This window comes from Sinocyclocheilus grahami, unplaced genomic scaffold, assembly GCF_001515645.1.
Source record: "Sinocyclocheilus grahami isolate Dianchi unplaced genomic scaffold, SAMN03320097.WGS_v1.1 scaffold1798.1, whole genome shotgun sequence".
Taxonomy (NCBI): Eukaryota; Metazoa; Chordata; class Actinopteri; order Cypriniformes; family Cyprinidae; genus Sinocyclocheilus; species Sinocyclocheilus grahami.
In genome coordinates this window covers 120,599-132,482 of record NW_015506977.1, presented here as the reverse complement: position 1 = coordinate 132,482, position 11,884 = coordinate 120,599, and the positions used below count along the sequence as shown (strand labels likewise).

The following is an 11,884-nucleotide window of genomic DNA, read 5'->3' as shown; positions in this document are numbered from 1 at the left end:
ATCCCAAAGGTCATACTGTTGAAGTAGCCTATCGAATCTCATCTGTCATAAACCAAATTTCAATAATTGTAATATAATAACAATGTTATGACATAATCATGCTAAAACATGATTTTTTTCTTAATCTGTGACACGTCAAGCAGTGCAATGGGCAGTACTGTACAACAATGTAAATGTCACATCGGTTGTTGTGCTGGGTCTCGTGAGAATCCACGCCCTCCGCACACGCGGGTTATTCCTGCGGAATGACAGTAAATAGTGTTGCGCCGCTACAGTAGCGGTATATGAGGGGCGGAGTCAGCGCGTCTAACTCCACATCCATCAGAATAATCTCGGATAAACCCTCATGTCGATGAGTGTGGAGGAGCAGGAATGCATGAACATGGACACAGCGCTGCGGTGTTATTATGTTTAGGCCTGTAAGAGGATCTTTGACCATATGGATTTACTGCGCTTTATGTCACGCTGAGCAATGAAGGATTCCGACAGCAAGTAACTTGAGCTGGACGTGCATAATGAACTCAGCTCCTTCTGTACGTGGATAAACACGCTTCTAAACGAAGGATTTGAGTACCAATCTACTGGACACGTGTAGGTAAACTATTCTTGTTTATTAATGACTATGTCTCAAAACCTAACTAGCTGCCAACATGGATAGCATTTTTGGGCATCATAGGCGCGCTTTAATGCCCAAAAATGCGGCATAGAGCAGGTCACCTGATGCGCATGCGCAGAAAACAGGTGTAACGGCATGCTGAGCGCATTTTTGCTTTTGTTTATCATGTCATGTTATGCAGATACTGTTACAAGACAACATAATAATGGATTCTGTTTCATAACTACTTAAAACAGTTTTTCAAAGGCTATACGCAAAGTAAGCGACATTCAGCAGTCTTACTGCTCTTTTAATGACAAATTAGCTCATATAGCTAGACACCCAAATCTTTGTGTTAATATTTTCTGATAGTTCTGTCTCTGTATTTTAACTATTCGTTTTAAAATGGCATAAAAAGAACAATACCACAAATAGTTATTGTTCTAGTAAGCACTGTTTTCCACGATGAACAGCTGCACAGCAATTTAATAATGTATAGCTACTTGCTGTAGTATTTACACTGGTAAACTCCAGAGCATCATATTCTCTAGTGTAAATATTCAAGTGCTTGTGAGAACCACACACATTCTTCAGAAACTCCTTCAATGTTTTGTTGTAAATTTAATTTCATACTGTTATAAATTCTGCATTTTTAGTATGAAGAGGCAGGAATACAGCATCAGTGCTGCAGCTGCCTACAGCCCATCATCTTCATGCGGTAGCCATGGCAATGGTCCAGCATTTACAGTAATATACTGCGACACTGCGGCAACAAGTTCTACATTCATCCTGACCCTGGCCACAGAGGCTCCGGGTAGAGGATTGCCCCTTAGCATTGAACACCAGTCAGATATCCTTACAGAATCATTAGTCTCAGACATCATGACACAGCTAAACTTCTCAAAAAGCAGTGTAAATATTCAAGTGCTTGTGAGAACCACACACATTCTTCAGAAACTCCTTCAATGTTTTGTTGTAAATTTAATTTCATACTGTTATAAATTCTGCATTTTTAGTATGAAGAGGCAGGAATACAGCATCAGTGCTGCAGCTGCCTACAGCCCATCATCTTCATGCGGTAGCCATGGCAATGGTCCAGCATTTACAGTAATATACTGCAACACTGCGGCAACAAGTTCTACATTCATCCTGACCCTGGCCACAGAGGCTCCGGGTAGAGGATTGCCCCTTAGCATTGAACACCAGTCAGATATCCTTACAGAATCATTAGTCTCAGACATCATGACACAGCTAAACTTCTCAAAAAGTTAGCTGCAATACTACACTGTAATAATAACAAATACCAACATAAATATCATGTGTACAGACACGTTATTACTATAATTTTTCATTTTAAATAGACTCAGTGATTTGTATCAAGACTGAAATGTCAAGTATCTATCATTCATATTTAATGAGTTTCAGCGGTGTCAAAGTACAAGCAGTGCATTCCTACACTCTTAAAAATAAAGGTGCTTCAAAAGGTTCTTCAAGCGATGCCATAGAAGAACCATTTTAAGTTCCACAAAGAACCATTCAGTCAAAGGTTCTTTAAAGAACCATCTCTTTATTACCTTTTTGTAATCTGAAGAACCTTCTTTTGCCCGAAAGAACCTTTTGTCAAACAGAAAGGTTCTTCAGATGTTAAAGGTTCTTTATGGAACCATTTAGACAAAAAGGTTCTTCTATGGCATCGTGAAGCACCTTTATTTTTAAGAGTGTATATCTAAAAATGTGGTACTGCAAATGAGAGATGATTACTAAAAACACAAGATTAGAAATTGTTGCTAGATTTTTTGTTATATTCCAGTTGCATAGAAACAAAGTATTATATCTCATTTTCTTCACACATTTCATTGTTGCCATGCTAATGTTATCAGAAATTTTATGACAAACAAAATGCTTGTGGCTTGACATTTTAAAATAGATACATGAGTAATAAAATATTAAAATAAAATAATTAGAATATAAACTATTAGAAAACATAAATATTACAGTGCAGAACATCAGTAAAGTAACTGGATTTTAAGTTTGGAGATAAAAGAGAGCGATTATTCATATTATATATAGATATTCTCTTTTGAATTCTAATTCAAATTCATAAGAGATTATGTCAGTACAGTAAGTTCAGTGTAGCTGATTTAATTTGATCTTTAATTCTTTTTGCCATTTCAGTGTCCTCAAAAGTTGATGTTCCATTTAACAGTTTTTGATCAGTTTCTCGAAAGAAAACACAAATCAGAAGTCATTGAAAAAGTGATTTTGTGTTGCAAATACACCACAAAAGTATTTGTACCTTCTACTTTGAATATGTTAAGCAGCATCTATGTGACTTGCTTGTACAACTGTTTGTATATATTGCTCATTTAACATATTTGTTGAGATTTGTTTTAGTTAATCTATACATAAAATGTAATACTATCTTTTAAACTCAGTAGAATGATAGATATGCCTTTTTACAAGTGATTTTTACATAAAGAAAACTCATTAACTGGAGTGGTTGCATTGTCCAGTCAGTTCTTTTTGGCATAATAAATGAAGAATGTTAAATAAGGAATAAGCCACTCTACACTTGGGCAGTTTTCAGAATCATTTTCATTTATGATCCATGGATGCAGTAAAAATGGTAAAAAAGATAATGTGTTATGGTTTATCAAATATGATATAACAGTTTCTTTGGGCATTGGATAAACGTCAACCACACAAAAACACAAAAAAAGAGCTCACTTATAAACAGTCTATAAACAGTCACTAAGTTCGTTTCATATACTTCTTTAAAGTAGCAGCTTACATTTTTCAGCTATATTTCAGTGTTTTTTTGTTTTTTTTTGCTGTCATGTTTTTTAGATAGTACTGTCTTAAACATTGCTGACCAAAGACCATTAGAGCAGCTGTTTTGATATTTTATCTCGCCGTTGTCATTGTGCCTCTCAACACTGAGGTGAATACCAGAGATAACGTCTAATGAAATGTTTGGTCTTGCCTCGATTTTCTTTCTGAGCTCAACCAGTAAAAAATCCAGGCAGTCAGCATCTATTTTATGAACTATTGATCTATAGACAGAGTGACCATACAGTATATCCATTTTCCGGATGTGTCCTGGCTGGGCTTTCTAAATTACCTAAAATGTCTGTGTTTGTTTACCTATTGTTTTCATACTCGCTAAAGGTAATGACCAATAGTGCAGGCATTGTACTTAATCAACCAACTGGCATTCGAGAAGGTGGGATCTTTAGAGAATGATCAAAGCAATACAAATACATCTACACATAATGTATGAGGACTGAGGACCTGTCAATGGGTTATAAACAGATTTTACAATTCTTTTGAATTCACAACCGAATGCCCAAATTGTATATACATTATTAAGAATTCAGGTAACTGTGTTGTGGCAAAGAGTTTTAAAAGAACAAACCACCCTGTCATGAAGATTATATGTAAACCTTGTGTACAGAAAAATATGTAGCTCCTAATTGCAAATAGCATTAGAGTTTATGTAATACTTCTGTGTACAAAATGGCTGTAGTACTCAGATGTAGCTTTCTATTTAACAACATTGATTTTGTCTCTTCATATTGCTCACCTACTGCACCCCTAACCCTTCTCTGTGTGTCTCTCCCTCTCTGTAGGTCTTCCTTTGTTAGCCAGTGTTCTACTTCAGTGCCTGTCCTGAGGAGCCTTTATGAATGACACCCTTCGGTGACCTCCATTGACTTTGCTGGAAATGCTGAGGAGAGTAATGGATTTGTTCTTCTATCTGCATCCATCCTCTTATTGCCAGTGTGCCTGGATGCAGATGAATCCACACATACCGAGGAGAGAGAGTGAGATCATTGTCATAGTAACTGCTGGACTGATGAAGCAACGTGCCGCAACTTGTGGCTAAAAGTCACATGTTCACACTTAATAAAGAGCTACTGTTTTGAATGGTTCCTTATATGCAAATGGTGTGCTGTCAAATCCTGCACATCGAAAAAAAAATCCAGTGCAGTGTATTTGGCTCTTTTTGTTGGGCACTGTGAAGTTGGTCTTCTCTGTCAGGTACAGGGACTGCTGAGAACTAATGTTGCCTAAAACAGATGTATCAACCTCAAGTTGCTTCAGTAATTGACTCTGGTAGTTTGCTGGAGAGGGCCAGGCTCCAACCTCATGGCATGGGTCAAACTATTTAAAAAGCCCGGAGGCAACATGGCTGGTACAGGTGCCTGGAGTGGGACGGGGCTGGGCAAGTCCTACCAGCCAGGCAGTATGATCTCTCTCGCTTTGACCAAAGGTCTTCTTAATGAGCCAGGTCAGAACAGCTGCTTCCTCAACAGTGCTGTGCAGGTGAGTGATGTTCTGGTAAATATTGAAAACATGTGCACGTGTGAGTTTTCACAAATAGTGAATGTGGAATATTCTGTGTAATGCTAATGCAAGTCAAAGTTGCAAATACTCACAGATGTTATAAGAAATGGTGGGAACTTCCATGAAGAACTTTTAGCATCCTTGAAACCTACTGCACATATAGTAAAGGTTCTTTAGATTTTTTAAATGTGCTTCATACTAAGACAAATTATTCTTTTAAGAACTGTTCTCTGAAAAGTTATTCTATGGAATCACTGTGAAAAACGCCTTTTGGAGCCTTTATTTGTAAAAGTTTATATATAGTTTTTCAATAAGAGTGCAAAATGATTCAACATGGTACACTATGGCAGGCTGATTTTATGCAAACTAAAGACCTGTTTCTTACAGGTTCTTTGGCAGCTTGACATCTTCAGGAGGAGCCTACGACAGCTCTCTGGCCATTTCTGCTTGGGGGATGCCTGTATTTTCTGTGCTTTAAAGGTACATAGATGAAGGCTCAAATGTCTCAAAACCTACTAAGCTTTATTGTTTGAATTTCCGTTCTTATGATATGAAAATTATTCAAATTGTGAATGGCAAATTTAAAGTAAGTTTGCATGCAATAGAAAATGTGATAGTATTTTTCTTCCCTAATGTGATGTATATCCAAGTGAAACGACTTCTCAAACTAGATTTTGTCCATCTGGAACTGATTAGATCATTGGAGTGATGTAATTTGCTCATGTGAGTGACACATTGCTAGATTATTGACTAGCCCTTGTATGCTCGTCAGATTATAAGGACACATGAATTGAAAAAATAAAAAATAAAAATAATTGTCCATTTTGATTTCTTGGTGACGTGATCTTATTTCAACAAAAATTTCAGACAACATAGCACATGTTCTTTATGGATAAAACTATTACATACTGCTTTGTGACAAGCTCTATGATTTTTTTTTATTCAAAATGATGAATATAAGAAACAATATATTTCATTCAGTACTAAAAAGCATAGAAGGTAATGGTACTTATTATATGACGTATATTATCTTAGTTCTTGTAGACAGTAAACAAACTGTGAGTCTGGGCTTACTGGGTTCTGAGACACAACCAAAGTTAACATGGCACACACATTCATAATCATATATTTTACAACAGCGTTTCTCAAGGAACACCTATGTTGCAATTTTGATTTGTGTATACTGCAGTGCTGAGTTTGTATGTGAGGTTTATTGCATTGTTTCTTTTCATAGAGCATCTTCTGTCAGTTCCAGCAGAGTCGAGAGCGGGCTCTGCCGTCAGATACCCTGCGTCATGCTCTGGCTGAGACCTTTAAAGACGAGCAGCGCTTCCAGCTGGGCCTTATGGATGATGCAGCAGAGTGTTTTGTATGTTTGACCTCATGTATATGAACATGAACATGTATATGCATATTGTATATGTAAATGTAGAATTTCAATTTATTTGAGATAAAATCTCTTTAAACTTTTTTGTTTAGCTGTGGTGCAAAAGAGACTACTGAATTTAGACCTTAGAGCTAATGCCCGTGTCTGGTTTCTAAGGCCAGTAAGCTTTTATTAAAACTGGAGTTATATGGCAGTGCTTAAAGTTGTATGCACCTCTGGGAAGTTAATGTGGAAAGGTTAAAGTGGTTTATACATCATCACTGTGTCAGCTGATCTCATTTGATCAGGGTCCAAATGACGTTCACTTGTGACCATCACAAACAGTTATGTGTGCACTGTGCAGTGGTCTAAGCCAGATTTCATGAGCTCTGCAGTGTCTGAGCACTGCCTAAATGTTTGCATTTTATAGTAAAAGCTGCACAACAGAATTAAATATAGTTCACCAAAAAATGAAAATAATGTCATTATTTACTCACTATCATATTGTTCCAAACCTGTATTGACATTCTTTTTGTTTCTGTGGGACACAAAATAAAATATTTAGAAAGTCAGCGAAGTCCACTGTGGGGAAAAAAAAAATCACTGAGACATTTTTCAAAATGTTCCTCAAAAGAAAAAATTATACAGGTTTAGAATAACATGGGCATAATAAATGATGACAGAATTCACATTTTTGATGAACTATCCATTTAAGGCCTTTCTAGCTTGACACTTGTGTGGTGAAAAATCTTGAAACGCTAAATGTTGAAAGGTCTAATTAGAATGCATATATATATATATATATATATATATATATATATATATATATATATATATATATATATATATATATTGTCCTTATTACCTATTTCTTATGGTAACAGTGTTGTAAAATATGTTTATTAAATTCACTGTTTTGCACAATTTGCTTGATTTTATGAGCAATCAAATATAATTGTTCACTATTCCTTTCTTTGCTTTGAATAATTTTAATCCGTTTGGTGCCATTAATGTGCTTTATCTTAAGTAGCTGTTTTGTGTTTGACCTACTTTGTGATAGGTTGATGTCTCTAATAATAACAATGATTTTTTAAAAATAACATGAAGAAGTTTGAGGCTAGCACTAAGAATAACTGTGTCAACAGAGTCTGATTTATCACTGATCATTGTTTCCTTTTTGCTTTCTTTTTCCATCTGTTTTGTAAACTATGGGAGACAGGAGAACATTTTAGAAAGGATACACCTGCACCTGGTTTCTGATTCAGCCACAGAAATGTGTACTTCCAAATCATGCATCACCCACCAGAAGTTTGCCATGACTCTCTATGAGCAGGTACTATGATGTTGTTTTCTCTTCTTTTTCCATTTTCACTAAAACTTACTCAGCTACTACTGAATAACAGTTTATTCTCAGTGTTAGTCTTTGAGACATGAAGTCATTCCAAGGTAATCCATTACAATGGCAGATTTCTGTATTTTTTTGTTGGTATGGTTAGACCTCGCTTCAACCTCACAAAAGTTTATTTCCCTTTGTAGTTTGTTTGTCGTAGTTGTGGAGCATCATCAGACCCTCTTCCCTTCACTGAGCTTGTGCACTATGTGTCCTCCACGGCCCTATGGTGAGTGAAATAATCTACTGTAAGTGATAATCTACTCTTAAGTAATATTGTATATGCTTTTATGAATAGTGTCAGTGAGAATCCAACTGACCCTTTTTAACCATCCTACATGCATTCTTTGGACAGGACAGAAGGGAAATTCTGACAGAGATAGTGTCTGAAAGCTTCACAGAAAACAGAACTGTTTACATTGAAGGATTACAGTTTAATTTGAACAAAGTGGAATTGAGGTAGGCAGTACAAGTATGTCTACTACCTAGAAACAAATGATCCTCTTTGTGCTCTTTGCTCTTTTGTCAGTCAACAAGTGGAGCGAATCTTGGAGAAGACAGACAGACTGCGTTCAGACATGTTTGGTGAACTGCTGCAGGCAGCCAACACCATTGGAGATCTCCGGAACTGCCCTGTATATCAGCTTTTCTTTCATTTTAGTTGCATGTACATCAGATTCTGACATATTTAAGTTTACTGTGTAAATAGCTTATAACCTGTGAAACCAAACCAAAGAAAGTCAAATAAAAACATACCTTAAATTAATATTTTTTACATAAATTCTCTTTATGAACATTGTATTAATACTTCTTTATTAATAGTCCTAAAGAAGTTCTATGATGAGTTCTATATGTAGCTCTTGCTTCTTTTCAGGCTGACAGTTGTCAAATTTAAAATATAACTCAGCAGAGGCTTCTTATATTGTTTATGTTAGTTGTGCACAGATTGCACAAATAATCTTACATCCCTGAAAGAGCTGTCCATTCCATCAGTATATCAAAAATGACCTGAAGCTTTAGTTGCGTCACTGGTAGCTCTAATAAATATCATGTCAAGCCACTGTTAACCTCTTGTCTTTTCAGGCAACTGTAGTAAACGTGTTAAATCTAGATATCTTTCTCAAAGGTCTTCAGAAGAGAAATGGATAAAAAAACAAATGAATAAATATTATGTAAATCATAACCGCACCCCTAGTGCTCTACCCATTATTTTCATCACATAGTGTCTCGATTTGACTCAATTACTGTAATTAACCTCTGTTCATGCTTTTTTTCTATATGCACTTTCTTCTAGCCTTGATAGGCAATATACAGTACAAGAAAACAGTATTATTATTATATGCTGCATCAGTATGCCTTTGTTTGAAATTTTGCTCAGTGCAATTTGATATGTGCATTGCAGAGTAACTGTGGGCAGAGTATCAAAATCCGCCGTGTGCTGATGAACTGCCCAGAGATCGTCACCATTGGCTTTGTGTGGGACGCTGAACAGTCTGACCTCACTGAAGATGTCATCCGCTCTCTGGGCCCAAACCTCAATCTCTCGGGGGTGAGGGTCAAATCTCTCTGCACAACTCTAGCTGTCTCCATTCATTTTTATTCAGGATCTGTTTTTATTGTTAAGTAACTATTCAATGACTGTGTCATGTTCTGCATTGCTTATTAAATCAAAACATTGATTTAACAACATGTAGGGAGATTGGCATATATACCAGTCCAAAACTAAACATCTATTAATATTTTAACCTGAGTTAACATCCTCAGATTTTTTTATAGTGTCTGGAACAATAGCGGTGTCGAAAAGTCTCAAAAGTTTGGAAAAATCTGTTTTCAATTTTTCTAATTTGTTTAAAATTTTTTAAATGTTAATTATTTCAGAACTTTAAGTGTTTGTGATTAGATGAACTAAAAATGAAACCATTAAAAAATGTCACGTTTGAAATAAAATTAACATTGATGGAAAAAAATAAAACATAAAAAACTTCAGCTTGGTTCCAAGGCAACACTTCTCAGTTTAATTTATTTATAAGTTGAAGTACTAAAATAACTAAAACTGAAACATATAAAAAAATAATAATAAAATAACAAACACACATTACAAAATTACTAAAACTTTACCATTTAAATGAAAACAGAAAATATAAAAATTAAATCTGATAAAAAATATTAACAAACACCACAATAGTATATCAGTGATACTAAAATAACTTGCTCCACAAGTTTGTGATGCAGCATGTTTTGAGAATGTTTAAAAAAGTATGTAGTCCGCACATGATAAAAAAGAAAAAAAAAAGATATTGTGGTTGCAAATTGAGAATTTGTTCCCACTACTTATTATTAGTGGCCACATTTGATTATTTTGTACTAATTTATTCCCTCATTTTAGTTCAGTCGTGTCCATTTTGTTCTAATTAGTTCCCTCCTTTTAATTTAGTTTCACAAGTTCATGACCTGCCCATTCAGTTCTACTAGATATTGGTAAACAAACTTTGCTTGATGTCCTTGAAGGGGGCTCGAACCTGAGGCTTGGCTCGAGCTCTGAATTAGGCCCCCCCCCCCTCCCCCAAAGATTGTATGGTGTGACGGAGAAATGAAAGAAAATAAAGGCGGAGAAGGGAAGGCAGAGGGATGCCGGAAGCATCATCACTGGGACAGCACAATGACTGCTGCATATATAGGCTTGCAGAGATGATTGACAGTACTGAACGATTAGGCTCCTCCCAAACCTACGTTTGGAACTTCACTAGATAGTGGCCACACCGTGGCCATTTAACTAAAGTTCTGGAACGAATTAATACAACAAGGCCACAGTTGGACTAAATTAATAAGTTGTGGGAAATATCAAATGTGGAATTTAAATGCCACATGGATGCTTGCAAGTATGTGTTGCTAAAGTCAGCCAGACTCCCCTCTGTTAGACCACAGTTTCCTCCTCAGCAGTCATATGAGTGCTGCAGGCCAATATCACATAATGTCTAGGTCACTACACCAGAGGAGACATCATGAACCTTGGCACACTTTGACAAAACCATCCTGTACATCGGCTTGAACTCACTGAGCTAGAGGCAGTTTACCCTTTCATTTTAATTTTAAGAGATTACAGTCTGCAGATGGGACTGATATATTGCAGAAGACTAAATGTGTCATATTGTGAATCACAATGCTTCAAAATATCTCCAGTCTTTCATTATCCTCACCATGAGTTTTAAATGTCAGTTTGACTGTTCTCTCTATTGACTCTTCAGCTGTTCTATAGAGTCACTGATGAAAATGCCAAGAAGAGAGATCTCCACCTGGTGGGAATGATCTGTTACTCTAGTCGACATTACCTAGCATTCGCTTTTCACAGCAAGTCTTCCAAATGGATCTTTTTTGATGATGCAACCGTGAAAGAGGTATTTAACCAGCACACACACATTTGTGCACATACGGTTAGCATGAAAGAGTTCATTGGTCATTTGACATTTACCTCCTTAAATGTACTGGATCTTAGATAGTAGGTTCAGACACCTTAAGGGTTGATCCATGAGATTCCACAATTTTCTCTTTGACCATTGCAGTTAACTGCAGCTTGACTTTTCATAATTTTACTGTCACTCACTTTGGTATTTACAGGACCACTTTATAAGGTATTTGGAATATAATGTAATATTAAATTTTTATTTTATTTAAAAATGTATTTAAAAAAACAGATTCTTCCAGCACTTTGGCTTCTGGAATCATACATGACCGGTGGTCTTCTCTATCGAGGGCCATTTGAACTGTTACAACAAAAACAACTATGACTTTTAATGATATACATTTATTATCACAGTTATAGTGATTATTGAATGGACTTTTTTGGAGTTGGATGACTGTTTTCTAAAGGAGAAGCCAAAGCGCAGAAAGTATAAGAAGAAGATATTTACTTTATATAGTGCCTTTCCATAGCACAAGGACACTTTACAATTGAGATACAGCAGGAAATGAACAACAATTGAATAGTACTATATAGGGACCTGGGAAATGAATTCCAGATTTTAGTTAGCACATGCTATACTGAATAATCCATCCCCCACAGAAGCATGCTGGTATTTAGGTATGTTAAACCATGTTAACTTCATGGTAGTTACCTTATCTTACTTAGTACTTTCATGATTAACGACACTGCAAGTGCACATACTGCAAATCAAAGTGCAACCAAATG

General features: G+C 36.0%; 1 protein-coding gene across 3 annotated transcripts in view; it reads left to right on the top strand.

Annotated features, from left to right (window-relative positions):
• Positions 1-293: 293 nt before the first annotated feature.
• LOC107572698 (inactive ubiquitin carboxyl-terminal hydrolase 53-like) overlaps positions 294-11,884 on the top strand; it is a 33,949-nt gene continuing 22,358 nt past the window's right edge. The window contains exons 1-9 of one of the 3 annotated variants that reach the window (XM_016259127.1): positions 294-591; positions 4,225-4,921; positions 5,330-5,422; positions 6,177-6,311; positions 7,528-7,641; positions 7,845-7,927; positions 8,228-8,333; positions 9,101-9,247; positions 10,944-11,093. In XM_016259127.1, the coding sequence (XP_016114613.1) occupies positions 4,745-4,921; positions 5,330-5,422; positions 6,177-6,311; positions 7,528-7,641; positions 7,845-7,927; positions 8,228-8,333; positions 9,101-9,247; positions 10,944-11,093 (1,005 nt within the window). In that variant the 5' untranslated portion in view covers positions 294-591; positions 4,225-4,744. Of the gene's footprint in view, positions 596-1,720; positions 1,770-4,224; positions 4,922-5,329; positions 5,423-6,176; positions 6,312-7,527; positions 7,642-7,844; positions 7,928-8,227; positions 8,334-9,100; positions 9,248-10,943; positions 11,094-11,884 lie in introns of those variants that run through there. The other 2 variants (XM_016259126.1, XM_016259128.1) reach the window with 2 other exon arrangements.